The sequence below is a fragment of the Pygoscelis adeliae genome, unplaced genomic scaffold (genome assembly GCF_000699105.1).
Source record: "Pygoscelis adeliae isolate BGI_AS28 unplaced genomic scaffold, ASM69910v1 Scaffold38, whole genome shotgun sequence".
Taxonomy (NCBI): Eukaryota; Metazoa; Chordata; class Aves; order Sphenisciformes; family Spheniscidae; genus Pygoscelis; species Pygoscelis adeliae.
In genome coordinates, this window is record NW_008825614.1 from 182,166 (window position 1) to 203,455 (window position 21,290).

The following is a 21,290-nucleotide window of genomic DNA, read 5'->3' on the forward strand; positions in this document are numbered from 1 at the left end:
TCTTATCTGAAGACAGCCAGAGAATGTAATAAGCTGTCTGTCTTTTGTTAGTGCAGCTTCTTTTCCACTGTTTATTCTTCAAAGCCTTGGGACAAATTTCTAAGAGGAAATCTGCTACCTTGCCCTTGTCAGTAAGAGAGGGTTTAGTAAGTAATAGTAAGTGCTAGAAAAAGTAGTAAAATGTGAAGTGCTGTAAATCCAGATATCAGCTTATCTCTTGGCAAACTTTTCTTTGCAGCTGTAACTTAACTCGAATGGTAGGATTTTCACCTTCTCTTTTTTTTTTTTTTTTTTTTTCAGGGAAAAAAGTTCCCATTATAAATCTCACTGGTCTGTATTTAGTCTGTGGCAAACAGTATCATCACAGTATGAGAAAGAAACAGGAACCTTAAAACTGTGTCACTCAGGTCACTGTGCTGACAAGACAGCTTTGTTAACATGTACAGCATATTCAGCCTGCAATGGAAGGAGCAGCTAGATGTAAGGGACCACCAGGCAGGCCACCTTTCCTTGCCGTGTCGCACTGAGCGCTTGGAGGCTTTACATCCTCCGCGAGATGCAAGGGAAGCACCTCAGAGCTAGGCCCGGCACCTATGGAAAGGGCAGCATCATTGCAGTGGTACAGGGCTGCATTACTAGAGGGGTCCAGGTTTTCCCCTCCTTAGTTTCAATCCAGTACGTCAGGACAGACTCTGAAATAATCCATCCTCCTCACAGCTAAATACCTCCTCTGCAGAAGGAGGAACACAGCTCTCGCTACACATCGGCAACAGCTGTTCACTGAGGCCAAATTGACTGTATTGGTTGAAACTACCACTGGGAAAAAAACCCTGTAATACTGCTGTAGCAGCTTTCAAGTGCGAGTGCTAGCAAACAGTACTGTGCACGCTGGCTAATAACACCTTGCATAGAGTCGAGTCTCTTACCTGACTCCTTCATTGAGGTTGTAAAGTTCATGGTCCGGGAGACCCTTACGCTGGAACACCGCTATTACTCCATTGTGGATACTGAAAGAGGACATTGGGAGTCATTAGCACCCGATCACATTTTAGAAGGGCATCACTTCCACAATAAGCCTAACATCTCTGCCTAGACACTGCAGGGCCTTTTTAAAAGTCATAGATGACTTCTGGTACCCCATCCCAGATGCCTTAAAGGGAATTATTGCCTAGAAAATAGGACGTCTTTGAAAATCAGTTCTTTTTGATTTGTTCCAACTTGGTAATTTCAACAGTCGCACATCTGAAATCAGTAATTTCAGAAAACTTAGGCTTATATATTTTAGGTACTTTACGTATATTAACTTTTAATATATTCATATATTAAGTATATTTGAAGTCTTTTTTAGTATGTTTTTGTCTCTGTGGCTCACCACAGAGACAATTAACAGCTTCACTATGAGATCAGTGACGATATTCCCGGCATTGTTGGCATATGTTTGTCTGAGCTATGGTTACTTGATTTCTTTATCAACAAGTCAGCATTTATCCAGGCTGGACACTATACCTGAAGTTTAACCCACAAATATAGCATCCCTCTACTGGAATGGAATCTCAAGAATGGTTACTTCTTTAAAAAAAAACATAAAAGAAGCACTGAGCAATTAGGAATTTTAAGTCAATTTAACCAATCTCTCATTCATTTTCAAAAATGAAACAATAGAAAAGGGGCAATTGGTTACAAAGACTGTTTCCTATTACCACTTACTCATTTCTCAAAGATTTACGCTCTTGCTCCAGCTAAAGGAAAACCAAGGCTGCGCTGAAAGAACAACAGGTCTAGAGTTTTTAAGGCGGACAGCGAGAGAGGCAGTGAGATGCTAGGCATAGGCAAAACCATCTGTCCTACAAAAATGTTCCCTTTTCATTTTCAATGCCATTTGTAACTGTTCTGCAAGCAGATGTTGCTTAGAGGTGGTGACTTTCTGCTGCAATCAGATGCAAACCACAAAATTCTCTAGCTCAACAGAAAGTCACATACCCAACGCTGCCCGTCTCCCTGGGGTGTATAGCCAGCAGCCCCATAAATTCTAGGACGCTGAATGGCAAAAACCTGCCAGGTACTGCAGGTACCTGGCAATCCACATGCTTAGCAGGGATGCTTACTGGTCCCATGAACTTAACAAGACTGCACCTCGAAGGATTACTGAATTGAGTATATGCTTCAAGATGAAGCCCTGAAATGCTCCTGAAATACACCCAACACAATTAGCGTGATGACACATCAGCCTAAATCACTGAGCTTAGGTCTGAGGACAAAGGTAAAGAAATGCCAGTGAAAGGTGAGACCAAACCTGTTCCAGCATTAGTAGAAGGGAGTAGAAGTCTCATTCTGCTTCCCCAACCCAGTGCCACCTTTTATAGCCTCACAGCTTTGACTCCAAAAGGAAAGAAGACTCACGTGGTCCCTCCGCCTGTCAGCTCATCCCCGCTCCTCCACTCCTGGAACCGCTTCGCAGTTTCTACATTTAACTATGGAGCAGAAGTCCCCAAAACATTAAGGTCTTCTAGGTTTCAGTTGGGGTAGAAGGAGCATCTTTTAGTGACCAAGAACATACTGCAGGGTGAGATCAGCCTTTTATTCAACATGCACACAGATGCTTTAGCTTCCTGACACTAACACACAAGAAAGCAACCTTTATCAGCTCCATTGCTCATACTACTGCTACTTGGTTTCTAATACGACTGCTTTTACTGAAACGACCATTCCCACCACTGGCAGTGACTGCAAGTTATTTCGCTTCTGTCTGCCTCAGTTACCCCACGTGTAAAATAAAGATAATGACACTGACCACTAAAGGGTGTTTTAAGATATATTTGTGAAAATCATAACAAAAGCAATGAGTGTAATTATCAGTAGCAGTATTACATGCCATTATTGTCACTGCTTTTTTCTTCTTCTCCCACAATCCTCCTGATCGCAAAGGGAAAATACAGATTTTGGCGTGTGCCTCCTCCTATTCAATGTTGCACCTGAGAAAGGGAGATGACATCTTAAGGCTTATTAAAAAAAACCACAGGGCAGAAGTCTTCCTGCTCTGCACTATCTCCCTGGGTGGCTCTCATTCTGCATACCACCTCCCAGCCTGTACTCAGCAGGAGCAAGGAACAGTAACAACCAGCCACAGAGTGCTCAGGAGGTGTATTTGGGGGTCACCAACTTAAATCAAGTAAATTGATCTACTTAAATCTACTTAAATAAAGTAGATACCCCTAGAGTATCTACTGAAAAGATCTTCCGAGGATCAGAAGCTACAGCATGCAGATCCCTCCTGGGGATCTGGTTTTACCGGTGACCCTGCAACATAATTTTTCAGAGCTTTGCAGCTGACCTCCCTCTGCTCACACTGCGCTGGAGTCTCATGCAACGGAGCAGCAACCAGCTTCAGAGCTCTGGAAAGCAAAATGAGGACCAGATTTGCCCATCCTGGAGGTGCCAGAATTTGGGATTGCCCTGTATTGTGAAGAAGAGCTAAAGACGGTATCTGTTCATAAAGTCTCCAGCGGGAGAAAGCCTGTTTCCTACTGGTGGACAAGCTTGGTTGGCTCAGGGCCAGATCCAGCCACACACGGCTGCTCCCACTGCACAGGGATCTCATTGCAGGCGCTACGCCAGGCGGCAGTGGAGTGTGTGTGGGGACCTCAGGCGCCCACGTTAAACCTCCCCAGGTCCCTGGTAAGACAACCCCTTTCAGTGCTTGCCGGGAGCAGAGGACTGAGCTGGAAGGTAAAACTGCCACTATTCACTGAGAGATTCAAAATGCAGGCACACAACAACGCTGAACAGCGAAGACATGCACTGCTAGAAAAGCTCAGCCGCGTTCATCTGTGGAAAAAGGAAATTAGAAGTGGCAGGTGAAGGATATGACCCGCTGTGGAGAAACGCACAAGCACATCAAAATAGGAAACATTATCCTCTTCTCTCTTTTGCTCCTTCGAGGACATTTCCAAGGCGTTAAGCGCTCCCCCCCACCATGTTGGTCCCTCTTTCTCCCCTACACCCACGTGCACAGACATACGCTCATGATCTAACCCAGCTTATTTTGGCTGGCTCAGACAGACACACTCAATTTACGATTATTTGAAAATTGGCAGCTAAATGTCTCTGCTATACAGTGAAGCGACGGGTATTTTAATATTATGAGTAATATGTGAAGTACGATTAATGTAGTGAATAAAACAAGCAGTCTTTACACGCTCTTCTGATTCGGAAATGAACTTTGCAATGTTCCCTGCCAGCCGTCTGCAGAGAAGAATGACTAAATATCTCTCCTAGAAGCCAGTGCACTCTCTCTCCTTCTCTCTGGCACTCCTTTCTAAACGAGGGGGAGGTTTTCTCTTTCCAGCTTAACCGGTCTATTATTATTCCTCAAAGAAATAAGAGAGAGCAAGCTTTTTTAACAAGAACTTAGGGGGATAGGTTGTGAGCATTTAAGTTATTGCCCATGTAGTAGAACTGCACCTACATAAAACATCCTCGTGGTGATCTTTTAATCTGCCTGGAATCTTCCTTGTAGTGAGGGACAACTGCCTTGTCTAGAAAACAAGTCTTGGCCCTGCTGCGTTGACCAGCTGCCTTTCCCTCCTATCGCAGACAGCAGCGCTTGCATGCAGGGTGCAGGCATGCAGTCCCAGGCTGCAGGTGACACGGGAATGCCACCGCGATCTGGCCCTCCGCACTTGCTCAAGAGGCAATAAAGAAGAGTCGGAATAACCAGGATGCTATCAGAGGCATAAGCTGGTGTCAGGGTAATAAAAAGCTAGTTTATTAGTTACCTTAAGCTAATGAAAAAACCAAACTCAACCCTTGCTTAAATCAAAGTAATGCTATGGTTTCTATAATGAGTGATTGTTTGAAAGGGTTTAGTCAGAACGGTACAACCTTTTGGCGTAAAGAAAATCTGAGCTGCTGCTTACACACAGAAGTCCTGCAAGATGCTTGCGGTGGGTGGATCACCTTTACTTGTGCCTGTGACTAGCCTCCATCAAGGCTTAAGTAAATAATGTATGTAATTAAACTTATATTTTAATAGTTAACCTGAATTGGAAATCTCTTGTAAACTGCCTTCTGTAACTCTTTTACAGCATGAAAGTTAATAATGGGTGCGCACATGCACTGATATTATGCTGAACACCTTCCCTGTAGTTGCTGTGTGTGTAAATGTGTGCACAAGAACACAGCACCGCAGAGGAGACAAAAAAGAGCCCAAAAGAGACCAGAAAAAAAGGTCAGCTCCTGAATTGCCCATGCTGAGTACTGAGTAAGATTCCAGTCTCCAATCAAGACCAGACCCCATACAGCATGTCCAGGGTTATAAATGCTTCTGGTTTGCTGTATTGTACCAACAGATACATTTTCCACAGAAGCGCATATGTAACCTCCTACTCCTGCAGCACTGCACTTTCTCCTGCTTAAGGAAATGCGCAATTTCTAACACTCCCCCACTAGTATCTTCTGCTGGAACAAGGGGCACCTGGAAGCTCTGTGCACCTGAGCAGTGCACCTTTGAAACAAGCTACAGCCACCCTCACACTGCAAGAAAAGGCAAATCTCTGTGTTATGGGATTATGGCATTTCTTGAAAGCACAACACCAATTCATTAGCCAGCTTCTCAACTGGTATGAATCAGGGTAAATTGCTGTGGCAGTGCTGGCACCTTTCTATAAAGACATATGCCATAGGTCACTCTTGGTCTGAGGACTATGGCTAGAGGAAGACATTTTGAGAGACGAGCAGTGGGGCAGAAATAAGCCTGGGAGGAGGCTTCCCACAGGTCAGTGGATGGGTAAGGGAAGAGACAAGCATGGCTAGAGCAGGCTGGCTGTAGGAGGGGAAATCAGGATTGGAAAACTGCAGAGACGAGATTTTTTTGGGGGGGCTGCCTTTAGAATTAAGACAAAATGTCAGATGGCTCCAGCAATGTATTGTACTTATCTATCCCACAGTGGCCACAGATTGCCAAAAGAAAACTACCTACAACCAAGGTGGCACTTACAGCAACAAAAATCAACCCAGCAGCCTACTTCACCTCTATGGACAGACTACTCATTCTAGATTTGCCCGATCCTCCAGAGGAGGCGGCAGCAGCTCCAGGACTCACTATGTGGCCACCTGGAACATGGGAAATGGCAGCTCCAGCACACACAGCGCAGACCTTCCCCACCGTTGGCTTTAGCACGGAGGGATCTGAAAGGTGTAAATCCCCAGAGTACAAAGCTGGATGCTCGCTGACGGCACTCCCATCCAGCCTAACAGCATGAGTGCCAAGACAAGGAGGGTGGGGTTTATTATTCTGACTTTTGCATAATAGAAAGCCACTGCCTAAGTAGCTCAATACCACCAAAACACACATTCCCCTTGAGTTGCTAGTTCTCCACCCAGACACCACTGCCTTTGGCGGGTAGGAGGCTGGCTTCCCCCCAGCACTGAAGTACCACCCCTGTTCTTTCAGTGATGTTTTTAAGAAGCCAAGAAGGAAAAACTATTGTGATTAAAACACTGGTTTCTGCCAGGCGCAAATCAGTTTGTCCACAGAGTTGAGGAACAACTGCAAAGTTGGGCTTGCAAGTCTCTGTCTGAATCCTGACACCCTGTTTGCTTTGACCGTCGCCGCGGCCCTCCCAGCTCGGCATTTCCTGGCAAAGCAGGTGGAGGGGCCCACGTTTTCATTCGTGCACAGCACACAGGTAATTTTGGTTCTCTAAAGCAGTCACTACCTTCGCATGCAAACAGCATGGGCGAAAATATCACGGCGTTTTTTATTTAGTGTTTGCAAATGCTCCAGGTGAAGTCCATGAGCGAAAACAATGCTGTGTGAATAATCACACCCTGTGAGTAGTGGGTAGTTAAAGGCAACATTTTCATTTTCAAAAGTGACTAAGTGACTTAGGACTCATTTCCGCTGGACAGTTATGGGAATAGCTAATTAACAATAATTAACCTAATATACTTCCATCAAAACCTCCTTGAAGACACTCTCGCTCCAGAATAAAACCTCATTTTCCTGAACTAGCTTAATCCAATTGGGAAGAGCCCATTTTCAGCACAGCTTCAGTTCAGCTGCAACTCCATAGGCTTTCCATGATGTCTCAGCCCTTTCAAAATAAGCTTGCAGCTGCTAGTCCACTTACGTTTCTGAAATTTCTACCCAAGGTAAAGCAATCTGCAAAGAGGGTTAGGCTGCAATTACGCATTGGATCATAAAGGTGAAAATAAGCTGGTCTGCAAAACTCCATCTTCAAAGAGTTTTAGAGGCATTAGTTCACTCACTTCACCAACTATAAACACTACTCTTACATATGAAGAAGTTGAGACAGACAGGTGAAGGGACTTCCCTGAAGTGTTACCAAGAGTTAGTATCTCTACAGAGTGTAGGACTAAGGAGATTTTGGCTTCCAATTATACCTGCATTCAAGCAAGTATAAAGACGTCTGGAGGGCCATGTGGAGCAGCAATTCTCCACCACCACTTTCTATTACTGTAGTCAAGGCTGGCACATGCTCCATGGTGCAGTGGTGGCTTGACCAGCTGGGAAGGCCACTTCACCCCCCTATCCCTCCTCCCCAACCCGTAGCTCAGCTCTGTCCAAATAAAGGGTCAGGAAAAAGGTGGTGATCCTCAGACAGGCAGAAATATTTCAAAATATTTCTAAATAAACACTAAATATTGGAAGAAAGAAAATTTCTTACAGAGAGTGGACTAAGGAGATTTTTTCCAATTATAGCTGCATTCAAGCAAGTATAAAGACGTCTGGAGGGCCATGCGGAGCAGCAGCAATTCTCCACCACCACTTTCTATTACTGTAGTCAAGGCTGGCACATGCTCCATGGTGCAGTGGTGGCTTGACCAGCTGGGAAGGCCACTTCACCCCCCTATCCCTCCTCCCCAACCCGTAGCTCAGCTCTGTCCAAATAAAGGGTCAGGAAAAAGGTGGTGATCCTCAGACAGGCAGAAATATTTCAAAATATTTCTAAATAAACACTAAATATTGGAAGAAAGAAAATTTCTGAGTAGAAGTAATAGATAAATATGCTGGTCTGGAATGTTTTCTCCACTAGAAAAGCCTCCCTGTGATCTGAAAAAACATTCATTTTTAATTAGAAGATGAAATATGGTTCCCATGACTGTAAAAATTACTTTACAGCAAGTTATTGTGCTTATTACAACCCTGTAAAAATTAGCCCGGATTTTTCTGATTCCGTATGTCTCCTTGGATTCACTGCTTATCTCACTAATGTCACAGGCATCTCATCTGTGTTTTCTTTGCCTTTTCTTTGCTATCTCCTACTCCTTCATGTTTCCGTGAATTTTCCCCATTTTCTTATACCAGAAGACCTAAGTGCCTTTGACTAGAGGCTTTCCCACAGCACAACTCAGACAGTATCAGCTCCTGATTAGGCAGTCTGTGCTAGCTCAGTCAGAATGAAAACCTTGCGGATTTTATTTGCCCTGAGAGGGGCCCCCCTGGCTTGCAAGCTCAAGATTAAAAACCCTCAGTTTCTCAGTACAATTGGTTTAGTCAGCATTCAGCCCTCATTTTTTGCCTGAAGCAGAAAAGGGGGGGAGAAAAGGAGTTGAAGACAATGCTAGTGAAAAAATCTAAGCTATTTTAATCCAATGCAAATTCTGTGAGCTGTAACGAAACTATATTGTTCCACTATGTTGCTGTTGGTTGCTAGTTAACATGCACTGCCGGTGTGTTGCTGTACAGATCTTTTGGGGTTCGTGGGAAAGCAAGCTCAAAAAAGCCGTGATAGAAAGTCTAATTTGCATAGCAGCAGACAGCAGCTCAGCACTGATTTCCCTTTGATCGAACAGTGTCGAGAAGATTTAAAGCATTTTAGTTTGGAGGTGAAGGAAAGTTATCGGGGAGGAAGAGACCTTCCTTGCTAGCACTGAGTGCTATGTGCCCCCTGCACACCAAACCCTGCGATTAAGCTCCTGCAGTTTGCCCTCCCTTGGTGTCAGAAAGCAGCAGGCATCCTCTGGTATAAACAGTCTGAGGGCTGGGACTGGTCTGAACAGAGCGGAGATGGTGGAGGGGATGCTGCCGGGCAGCCAGACTGTAGCCACACGCAAGCCGATTCCAGGAGGGGAGCCGCACATCCTCTGCAGAAAAAGCCCGCGGTGACGGAGCTGCTACCTTGCAGAAGACCCCACCAGCAAAACTCCGGCTCGGCAGCATTTCAGTGCGGTCCCCGGCAGGGCCGAGGCAGCATCCTCGCTCCACCTCAAAGAGCTGACCTTCAGCACGGGATCAGCAGTCTCGTGTGGGGCAGGGCCTGCCGTGGGGTTGTGCTTTACCTCTCCCCACATCAGTTTTGATGAACTTGGTTCAAAGCCTCTTTCAAAAGCAGATACACAAATGCCACACCCAGGCACAGCTGCTAACATTAGGCAAGAAACCAGCAGACATTTAAATATAGAACAGCCAGGCTTGGTGAGAGGGAAGAGTTCTGCCGGTGCACCTCGACTTCCTCAATTAGCAAGCTCTTACGCTCGATATGGCACAGAATGAAACAGCACAGGCAATCCTTTCATTTGGAAGAACAAATATTCCCATAAACCAAAGTATGGTATGCTAGTCCTCTGTTGGGGTATTTTAATTTTGCAGGGGAAAAATTAAAAACCTTCCACAGCCCAAGATTTTCAAAACCCACCCGAGATTTCTGATGAGTCAAAGTTTAGACACCCAGTTTGCCACATTGTCATTACGGTCTCTCCAGGAGAGATGAGCACTGACTCCCTCAAGACCAGAGACCCTGTTACACATGCCAAGATGGGCATGCACTGGTGGTAAGAAGTTATCCACTGAGGCTTCTGCCTAATACAATTAATCCAACATCATTTAAGCCCTGGCTTTCCTGAGGATAAGCTCCAGCGAGGATACAAGTCTTTGCGCCTGAAAGAAGAATTACCCTCACTCTCTCTTTCACTCAGGAGAAAGCCTTGCACTGTTAAATAAGAAATAAAGGGCCTTCCCTTTGCCCATGCAGTGCGACTGGCTTGTAATCTGCATTACTTGCCATAACTTCAGGCAGCTGTTAGCACTAGCATGCAATGCCCACTTGACTTGCCACCGCAGGTAGCACCAGCCTGCCACCGCACGACAGCAGCTCTGCCAGTGCTCCCAAGGCATTTCGGAGGCACGTGCCACCAAACAGCAGGGATGGCCCGGCGACCCCTGCACAGGGAAAAGGCAGGAAAGCACAGTTAGGCCCGAGCTCACGCAAAGCAGCGACAGGATGACTTGCGGACACCTAGTCCAGGAACAGGCAATGGGATGGTTGTCTAATCGTGTGGATGAAACGCGCAGAAGTCTAGCTCAGTGGTAGGCAACCACTTCTGGCCAGAGCTATACCTGTCTTGTTCAAATTAAAAATAACAAACTCTTGCTCCGGCTCCCTTAGGAAAACCCTCTGGTTTGAACGTCAGCTGCCCCTAAGCCTGGAGCTCTCCCCCTCCCGGCAAGTCTGGTGCGTGACCTGTTCTCCATTCGCATCTGCCTCCACAGCTCCCTCCCCGCAAGCAAGACCTGGAAACGCTAATTCCTGCCAATAAAAGCCATCAGCACACCATCACAAAAAGGCTTTGGGGACCATATTCTGCCACCTTGGTTCACACCAAGGAGTATCTTACTCCCTGCTGCTTCCCATGGGGCTACTGGCCAAGTGAAACCCCAACTGGGCACGAGCAAAGGTGGCCCAATCTAGCCTTTAATTACCGCCACCATCCATACCTTGAGGGCAACTCCGGGTCATACAAATAGCACAGTATTTGAGCAGAAACTCAGTCTCTTTTGTAACCGGTACAGTTTCACTGCTTGGTGTGCTGCTGGCAACTAATTCATAATGCAGGCATGAAACCACAAATCAAGTGGTGAGAGGGACAGAAGATGTGATATTTTATAATTTTTTTTTTTTTTTGCTCAGAACTCAAATACCTTTAACAAATGTGTGTATAGTTCACCGGTATTTTTCTTCCTAAAGCTGTACTGCCATACAATTATAAAACATTACAAATGATGCTTTCCAAGCTGTGACCCAGGAGATAACATTTCATTTTCAAAAAAGACATAATATAATTCCCAACAACTTAGAGACTTAGACTCATCTTTAAGAGTGTCACCAAAATGGTCATTAAGATGCCTTCTGAATATCTGTGCTAAGTGACACATTCTCAACAAAATGTTTGCATGGTTTTCTCAACAAAATGTTTCCATGGGTTTTTTTTTTCTCAAACAGTAATAAAATTCAGATGTATAAACACAATAAAGAAAACAATCAGGGCTTATTTTTCCCTGTCCAAAGTGCGTGTGCTTGCGTGCGCGCATACACACACACACAGAGATATTTGTATTAATGTGAGTAAATTGAGTAGACTTTGTCATGTCTGTATCAACAACCAGCAATATATATATAGTTATGCAGATAAAAATAAAGTATTTTAATAGTTGTGTATATGTAATTTTTTTTTTAACTAAAATAAACCAAATCAACCTCGAATGAGAATATCTAGATAGACACAAAGTCGTATTTGTAGCTGGACCCTTTGAAGTAAGTCCTTGTCTGTCACAAGGAAGAGCAGGCTGAGCCATCTGCAGGAAAGGCTCTTTGCTATCAGTCTTCACAGAAAGGTTAACAGCAACGGGAAAAAAGCCGCTCCCGTCTTTTACTTGAACACGAACTCCGGTACGTGTAGCGCACCAAGGCAGAAGCCTGACGTACTGTAATCTTGCCGAGCTGGGAGCAAGGCAGCCCTTCCTGCAAGCTGACGGAGTGGCTACCTGCACGTTAACCACGGCCGCGGGAGCGTGGAGAGGCTGCAGGGGAGTCGGCACATCGTGCGAGACCTTACCTGTTCCAGGTAGCGTTGGAGCAGGCCCGTCGCTGCTGGGTCCCCCGCTCATCCAAGGCTGCCTGCTCTCTCTTGCCCAGATCACTGAGGCTGGGCGAACTCATGAACTTCAACCTGCGAAGAGTCCTCATGGTCAAATGTGTGTTTGCGCGTGGCAGCTACAGATACACCATCCTGTTTACACACACACACACGCAGCTGGAGCAGCAGCAGCGGCAGCAGCAGCAGCAGCAATGCGAGCAGTTCCCTCCGTTTGCTGTTCAAAAAAGAAACTTAAAAAAAAAAGAAGAGAGAACCAGTCTCTACGGAGCACACCTCTGCCAGCAAGAAAACAAACCTTTAATCAGATCAACTCTGACGTCATCAACTGTGGTTAATAATTTCTCCAGTCCTTTCAAAAAATAAAAGTCGAACTTCTGGCTGCTGCTGCAGCTCTTTGAAGGGGCCCCTTACAACCGCAGCTGCCCCGAGTGCGAGGGCTTCCCCTCCCCCCGTCCCCGGGCACCACGACCCGGGAATCTCGCTCAGCGCCGCGGTGGCATGCTCCACCTGTCGTGGGAACTGCCCGGCTCCTCCAGTGGCTTGGGGGGGTCTGCGCGCATTTCTCAACCTCTCCCTCCCTCTCTCTGCACTCATAAATGGAAATGAAACTGGAGGGCAACGGGCAGAAAAAAAAAAAACACAAGCAGCCAATACTGACGCACTGAGACTTTATTGGAAAGTTTCATAACTGCCTGTGCCTTGCCACGTTACGACACTGCACACACGCGCTCTCGCTCCCTCGCTCATACATATACATACGCACACTCCCGCACTCCCTCTCTCCCGTACACACACAGCACAGCCTCACGGCTCGCCTGGGAGGCTGCTTCAGCTGGAAGTGTCACATAAGCCACAAGACGGAAAGTATTCACAAGCAACACAACTGCAGAATGACAAGTGCTGGTTTGGGTTTTAGCATTTTGAGGAATTTTTGGTGGTGCATAGGAGAGCCAGACGTTTTGACTTTCTCTGCCTTTTTTTTTTTAAATCGAGATAACAGCTGCACAACTCGGGGCATACTTAGTTTCTACAAAAGCCCCAGGTGTTATCTTCAAAGGAAAAATCTTCTTTCTCTCTCTGACTGCAGCACTGGAGCTGAAGGATATGCTGCTACAAGACTCCAGCCCATGCTTAGCTCGCCGTCACTCACTTGTGGTTCTGGTTTAAATTCAGGAGTGCCTGGCTCATCTGCTGGGAAGTAATGTAACAAAACAGCGACTAGCTTTCTCAGAAAAGAAATTGTTTGCGATAGACTGAGCCAGAGCGTAAGAACTGCTCTTCTGTTGCTACGGCATTGGTCTGCAAGTAGTCTGGTAAAAGCCACAAGGGCTCCTTGCAGAGTAACCTTCCACTCACTGGAAGGGGGCTGCACTACAGACGTACTTATCCTTTCTTTTTTCCCCCACTTTCTACTTACTCTTTTCATCTGTGATAACCTATTGTCTAGATTTGGGCTATAATTGGATTTGTTTGTGTCCAAATAATATGGCAAAGCTTACATTACAGGAGAACTGAATTTCTCACAGCGAGATCTGCCCTATGGGCATCATTTACTGACATATTTTAGTAAAAACTGATTCCTCTCACTACTCATCCAAACTCAGCTAAGCTTATTGCATATAAATATTTACTTCCAAAATTTATATTTGGTATTACCTCTATGGGAACCAGTTGCAGAACTACCTAGGGAAATAAATCCATTTTTACCTTGTGCTAGTTTTAGCAGTAGCAGTTTTATCCAGCTGCTTGGATTAGCGTTATATTGATTGTCCTTCCCACACCAAAACCCTCAAGTATACAAATGAGCATCGCAGTAGATGGCACATAACGTTTCATTTTGGAAGGGACCTGCAGTTCCACATCTAACCTATGTACAAAGACATCGCTATCCCCGGTCTCTTCCAGATGTTTAAATCCTTCAAACAAATGAACAACAATCCACTATGTACACAGCAGCAAAAGGAAAACAAACACAACAATATATGGCTGTATTCTAAGAAATGAGATGGCTTCTACAGCATACAAATCAGTGACCAAAAATAGATAGAGCAGAACACTGCTTTGTTCAAATCGGATGAAGGGCACTCCATTTCTGTGGATAATACAGCCCGGGAGAGCAAGGGAGCACAACTCGGTCTGAGCTTCTGCTGAGGGCTCAGGTGAATGTGTGTCTACCCTGTTAAGTGAAACAACTAGTTAGATATATCTGTGGCAATATAATTCCATCTAGTTTCATTTTCCACCTAGCTCAGTTGCTTTTCTGCTTCTCACTTGCTGTGAATTTGATAGGCCTTGCAAAATGTTGTTATACTGGATTAAACACTTGGAATTTTTAACTCTTTGATCCCTCGGCAGCACCAGAGACTTTATAAACTGTACCCTGATGATGCCAGTATGTCAGCCCCTATATAATAACGTTTCGTCTGCTTTTTTTCCCAAAAATCCTCAACTAGCTAATTGACTGAACCCAAGGAGCTGCCGTGTCAACCTTGGATATGCCAGACAACACTGCAAAAAGCAGTACTTTGCTTCCTCATAAAATGCCAAATCCCAAGAGAAGAAAAAAAAGGACCTCTTTCCGTCTGTATGCTGAAATATTACACCTGTAGAAGTCAGCCTATTTTTATGCCACCCCATCAATCTCAGTAACCAGTACTAGATTCAGAGTCGACGCATGAACAAAACACATGGGAGAGGCAGCATTCCAGTTTCCTGAAAAATTTCAGATTGAGGTAACAGAGGACAGGCTTTCTCTACACTTCTTCCTCCTTCCTACGATTCCACCTGATCAAATGTTGATTTATGATAAAATAAATCATTTTCAACAAGGGTTACCTTCACCCATAATTACAGAGTAATACTTCACGTTTACATTGTGCTGTGCGTCCATGGACATCCTTGACTTCACAGCCTTCATTAATCCAGCCCTGAGCAGCTCTTGGGTATGAAGGTAAAAGATAAAATCCGCACTTCAGCGTTAAGAGTGAAGAAGAAAAAGGTGATGTGACTTGCCCAAGCCACCCCTGAGCAGGTGGCAGAGATGTCACGAGATCCCAGGACCTCTGCCTCCCATTCCAGCACACTATCGAGGGGATGCTGCAGGGACTGGGTAGCCGGGGACTCCTTGGGCCCGGCCGGCCGGAGGGCAATGCAGAAGACAGAGCTCCTCGCCAGGGCTTGCAGTGCGGCCGTTCCTCTGTAGCCACTTGTGAAGAGAGTTGTCGCAATACAGCACTGCTTCAAGATCAAGAGGCTAAGCGGCAGAGATTGCTCGCTATTGGTCATGGAGAGGGATAAGAGCACTGACCAGACTAATTGGGAAGGAGGGGAGGACAGGGGATTGGCGGGGGCCCTCCCGTAGGCTCAATAACAAGCACTACAAGCTTCTGAAATAGAACAACTCAGCACATTTACAGAGCTGAGACTGTAAAGTACTGTTACATTAATTCATTTAATCCCAGCATGCCGTACACGGTGCTAATACCACTATTTCACTCACACGAAACCTGCAGCTCAAAGGTGAAGTGATCTAATCAAAGCCACACAACCACCTCAGTGTGGAAGGCACATCCAGCCCTAGCTCCTGCTCCCTCCCTTCCCCTCCAACATCTCTCCTCATAAAAACAGGCCTGTCTCTACTAGAAACCGTTCTTTCATCTTTGGGGCCCACATCCTGCGAGTGACTGCACGGCAAGTCCCGGAGCCGCCACGGTGCTCGAGACGTAGGGGAATTCTGCTCCCCTGGACCTGCCTGCTATCTTGAGGCCTAAAACAATATACAGGTACATGAATATAGGCTGACAGCCCAAGAGGTTTTATGCTGTTATTACAAGACAACGTTAGCATACAGATCCAGGACCTCGTAGCAAACACGGCTTTTAAAATAACCACGAAGGGTAACTCTGTAGTTACCACCTGGTATGCCTGTAACGCCTGCAACGTTCTCGCCAGGAACTGTGGTTTAAAGATCGCATCGCTGCCCCTAGAAAATGTTAAAAAAAAATCCAGGCAGACCTCCCCAAGCATACACTTGGTTTCAAAAGAATGAGATTGGCTAAAAAAAAAAAAAAGAAAAAACCCCTACATTTTATTTACTTAATGCTATGTTAATTTTCACAGTACAATCATACTGTCTTCTTACAAGTTTCTTTTTGACCGCGATGAGAGGGGAAAGGAAGCAAAAAGTAATGTTGATGAACGGGAACATTAAGAAATTCACAAGGTATGAAATTCATAATAAAGCTGCCAATGCTGTGACTGCTACGGGTCAATGTGTCTTCGGCTACACCGTTCTGCTACTGCAATGACAGGTTAACACTGCAGCGATATTGGTGCCAGTGGGAGGATATAATCAGCAAGAGAATTTGTTATCTCAGCTTTATTCACCAGAGCTTTGCCATGTAAAAAACAACTCAATAAATATAAATTTTAATTGGGGGGGGGGGGAAGGGGAGCCCGCTGCTTCACTTTATCTCCCCTCTTCTTTTGGAGAAAAGAGCAGAAATCGCTTTGGAAATGCTGAATGGTGTATGCTCTGCAAGCGAAGAACAAAGAGGTAGAGTGTATCTATGGCAGAAAGGAGTTAAAAACCTCCCTAGCAAATGCACTTTAGTTTTTCATAAACCACACCACAAAACGTAGGGCATGCCTCAACACGTGCCAAAGCTCAGGAATTAGTCTTCTGAAAAACCACACTTCTTAAAGGCACAGCACGTCCTGCTGCGCCAGCAGAGGAGGGGCAAGGCAGGAGGGAAGAAGGAGATGTGAGTATCAGGAGAAAAATAAAAGGAGCGGAGGGGGAAATGAAGTTGCAAACCTTATGACTCATCAATTCTTTTGCTACAATATCCACATAAAGCTCCTTTATAATCAGAAAACAAAGAATAAAGAGAATAAAGAAAGTACGAAACCAAACAGGCACTATTTGCACCCTTCCCCCTCCATCCCACTGACTCTGCAATCCCTGGAGATAAAGGCACTCTCAAGGACAGTTTCTGCCTGTTGTTTACTGAGGCTGGTCACTGGACAGCCTTGGTTTTGCTAGTCCTTCACTTTATTTCTGCTCTCACCACAGCCAAGCTCTGATTTATAGGAGGGGACCTGGGCTTACCGGGCCATCTCTCCATCCTCTGAAACACCTCCTGTGTACTCCTGTATTTCTGCGTTCTGTGACCAACATGACCACAGTTGCCTCCCTTTAGACAGAGCTGGGGTTTCTGCTCCTTCAACTGCATGTAGGACTCACACATGGGGTTTGTCTTTTATGCTGTGAAAAAGAAAAAATGCTCAAGACAGTATCTCCTTCCTAGGCAAGCAGAAGGTGACACCTAAGAAGAGTCCTTTGACTACTGCCAGAAAGGGATGCTCTGCTCCCCTCGCCATTCCTGCAGTAACACCTGCAAGCGCAGTCCGTCCTACAGAGCTTCAGACCTGACCCGCAGGCAGCCATGGCTGCCGCAGTTCCACTGCCTGCCTTGGAGATACACTGGCTTGCACCAAACAAGGACACCCGTTATCATTGCAACCTGCGGAGGATCAGGGCCAATTTCCTGGACCTTCCCTTCCCGGTTTTGTTCAGTGTGAGGCAGAGCAGTGTGAATGTGCCTAGGAGACTTTCTCAGCACAGAAAGAGACCTGCATCTGAGCAAAGGACCATCCGGATTGCAGCAACCATCCATGTCTAGTTTCTTTTCACAGTTTTCTGCTGGACGACATTTCTTATCTGTTCACTGACTGTTTGAGCTTCTCAGTCTTCCCACCTTGCTCCCTTCATGCTTCTCTGTCACCCTTTGCTCTTGCGCTCCCTCTTCCTTTCTCATCTTTCTTGGTTAGCTAATTCTTCCTCAGGCAAAGTTTTTAAATATAAAGGAAAGGAAAAAGAAAAAGGAGACCAAAACACTGGTGCTAACACAGTGTTTGCAAACCACTCTTCGGCTGGCTCTACGGGAATCAAGTCTTTGTCTTGCCTGTTTGGACTGTGAGCTCTTCTTTACCCTTTTCACTCGGCGTTTGTACTCCAGCTAGCAAAACAGGGCCCTGAGCTCAGAGTAAGTCCCCAGTCACCAGCCTAATCTAACACAGGTCATGAATCTAGCAATACCTGTAAGGAAACCTTTCCTCAAAGCATCCATGAAATCCCATCCCCTTTGCCAGCAGCAGATTCCTGGTTTACAGAGCATAACAATAGAAGCAGTTCTTAAAATATAGCACACAGCTAAATCTTTTATCCTTGCCCTTCAGGAGATAGGAATTAGGAGAGAATTAGGATAGGAATAGGCCTGTTACACCCCCATCCAAAATATCAAGCCTTCCATCAAATGGCAATTCCCCTAGCTCGCAGCATTGCTCCTCATTCTCTCTTTATAGGTTCTGGGAATTAAAGACAGCACAGTGATCTGAATGAGCACGATGGTTATGTTGGAGAAGGTGAGGATCAATGCTCTGGATTACAGGACCTGTGGCATTACCACCTTTTCTATTCACATCTCCTCCAGGGAAGGAGGTGGGTTTCCGAGTGTCAGACGTGCTCGTTCCAGGTTTCACTGTCGCCCACTCACGGAATTCACAACCCATTGCAACCAGCTTATACTTCAAGGCAAGCCCACAACTTTGCTGTTAAATGGAAGTCAAACCTATAACTGTGATTTAGAAAGTAAGGTTTCAGAGTTCTGATCAATAAACAAATCAAACGTTTAAAATACTTTGTGCTCTTATTACAAGATCATGAGATAATTGAAAATTAATCTTACAAAGTAACTGAGCTCATAACGCATATGACTTTTTTTCCTCCCTGAGCTCTATGTGAATTCTTTCCTAAATTGCCTATCTTGCATAATTTTAATTGGATCCCAGAACACCCTGACCTTGATGCAGCAGCTACAGTATCTCAGTGCTGTCTTCTACAGTTATATATGGTACAGCACCTTCCAAATCTGTGAACCCTGGGAGATCAGAATTGTGTGCTGCGCAGTGCTATTTTTCTTATATCCAAACATTTCTGATTCAAGGTCTTCCAAGAAGGCTCTGATTGCCTTGGAAGGTCACCAAGATAAAGAACACACTTCAGTAACTAGCTGAGTTTCTAATCAACTGCACTGGCGGCCAGCTGTTAGTTACGAGTGATATCCTGGCTTTACTCTCAAAGCCAGGGTATCACTTGTGTGATATTCTCTCTCTATGAGAATGTGAGCGTGGCTGGAAGCATGAACCATACCTTGAGATTACTGCCACCTCCTGTGCATAAGTCAGGGAGATCACTTCAGTACTGAGCAATGCAAGAGACAGCTCTGCAAATTTGGGGGATCTTTGACTCTGGTGGTACTACGCTGCTGTTACTCAAACAGTACTATACCTCTCCGGAACAAATCTTGTAGCCCTGTAAAAGTCACAAAAGCCTGGCCTTCAATACAAATGGATTTTTTCAGAAAATGTACCACTCTCCCTTGGCACCACAAGGATATTTTTCTGAATGGAAAAATCACCAGAGAGGTTTTAAAGATAATCCAAAATAGCAACTTCTAGCTGTGTAGTTGGTCTCTAGCGTTCAGTATGGTGGAGCTTTCATTAGGAACTTACAAATGGGGACCTTTTGCCATCTTTTCATACACACATGCTGAGACAGTCCCTGCAGACTGAGATACTGGGCAGTGGAAACAGCAAGGGTAAAAAACGCCTTCATCACACAAATTATTTTACACTTGTACCTTTAAATCTTCATTTCACCAGGTCAGCAGGTCCAGCACTATGACCTCCCAGTATATATCACGTCAGTATTTTCTCAGAATGCTCTGGGAAATAACTTATCTCAAAGGGCAGAGTGCTGGAATTTTTTAGACTCCACGGCAAGGTTTGGAAAAATTCCTTTCACTCTCACTCCCGCTCATTAGCCAGTCTCAATCTTCAATCAGACATCAACATGACATCACCGTTTGAATTATTACCTGGAAGGAATACCCTGTTATCGAAGAGGTAAGGCAAATTCCATTATGTTTCCTTCCAGAAAACATTTTTTTTTCCCCCATAACGTAGCGACAGCTAGATAACTAGTCAAGGTACTCCTCCCTCCCTAAAGTCAGCGTAAATACCAGCCTCCTGAAGCTACTGAGGGATGCAATGGAAGAACAGAGGTGTCATTCAGAAGGTTTATGCATCTTCAGCAGCTTTGTGGTATCTTCCCTGTCTTTTTTTCCTGATGAGTCCTGCTGCTCCAGCTTTCTTGTTCACCAGGCTTCCTTTAGTCGTTTCAAACGATCTGTTCTCCAAACTCAGGCTATATCAACTTTTCATTGCAAAATAGTTCAAATTCTCTAAATGTATGGAAAACTAAAATTCCTTTTTTTTTTTTCTCTCAGAAAACTGCTGGGACCACAAAGGTTTTAGGCTTCATGGCATCGGGAGCTGTGAGCCATCAAAAGTCTTTCATGCTTGCTGCTCTAGGACCAGCAGTTTGAAAGTCCACACAGACTGAGCTCTCCCACTCCGAAGCAGAGAGGTTGAAGGACTTATCTCAAGGCTCCCAGATGCTCTGCTGGACCACTGGGATCCTGCTACTGAAAGCCCTGGGCCATGTTTCTAGGATGTACAGCTCCTTCATACAGAACGCCATAGGCCAGGTAGTCCCAGGCTTGCAGCCAGCACTTGCTGGAATCACTTCCTGTGGTGATACTCCATTTTGGGAACGTCATTGCAAAAACAAATAAATTGAAAACGTCTCATAAGCAGGGAAGCCTGGACTGTGGTGAGGTCCACGCTTAAATCTCTGTCTCAAGTCCTTTTAAGATACTTTGGTCTTTATAAATAGGTTGGTACCAAACTTCACCAACTTGTCGTTTTCACGGTGAGACAGGGTGACCACTGAGGGGAGGATCACAGGACAGACAAAGCTTGGCCTCACGGAGAAACTGCAGCCTTTGCTCACTCTATCGAAATCTGACAAACCCGTTTGTGTCAGCCTACTTTTTTTTTTTATTTTTATTTCAAGCTCACCTGAGCCACACGCCAGGTTTCAGCCTGATGATACCTGAAGGGCCGAAGACCTGAGGCGATGACGCCGCCAGGGAGGGTGGCTGGGCTGGGCCCGTGTGTCCCCCTCAGCAGCGCGGTGGCTGCTGCAGTGGCACTGAGCACCCCCACCCATCAGGTGCATGGGGAGGAAACCCCCAAAACAGCCATGTAAAGCACAAAAAAAACAATAAAAAAGGCACCATAATGTCTGTGAAGGCATGCTCCCAGGCATGTTGCTTTTAACCAGATTTTAACTGTACGACAGAGCCCCTCACGACTTGTTACCGCTTCCTTCGGGCAGGATGCACGTTACCGCCGCCCGACCTGAGGAGACGCTGCCAGGGAAGCCGTTTTATTACTGCTCGCCCGCGGCGAGCGGTGGGTCCCCC

General features: G+C 45.5%; 1 protein-coding gene across 2 annotated transcripts in view; it reads right to left on the reverse strand.

The window, feature by feature from the left end:
* PRR5 (proline rich 5 (renal)) overlaps positions 1–21,290 on the reverse strand; it is a 65,606-nt gene that overhangs the window by 37,848 nt on the left and 6,468 nt on the right. The window contains exons 2-3 of one of the 2 annotated variants that reach the window (XM_009332793.1): positions 11,857–11,970; positions 927–1,007 (exon numbers count right to left, since the gene is read on the reverse strand). In XM_009332793.1, coding sequence (XP_009331068.1) covers positions 927–1,007; positions 11,857–11,960 — 185 coding nt within the window. In that variant the 5' untranslated portion in view covers positions 11,961–11,970. Of the gene's footprint in view, positions 1–926; positions 1,008–11,856; positions 11,988–21,290 lie in introns of those variants that run through there. The other variant, XM_009332792.1, reaches the window with a different exon arrangement.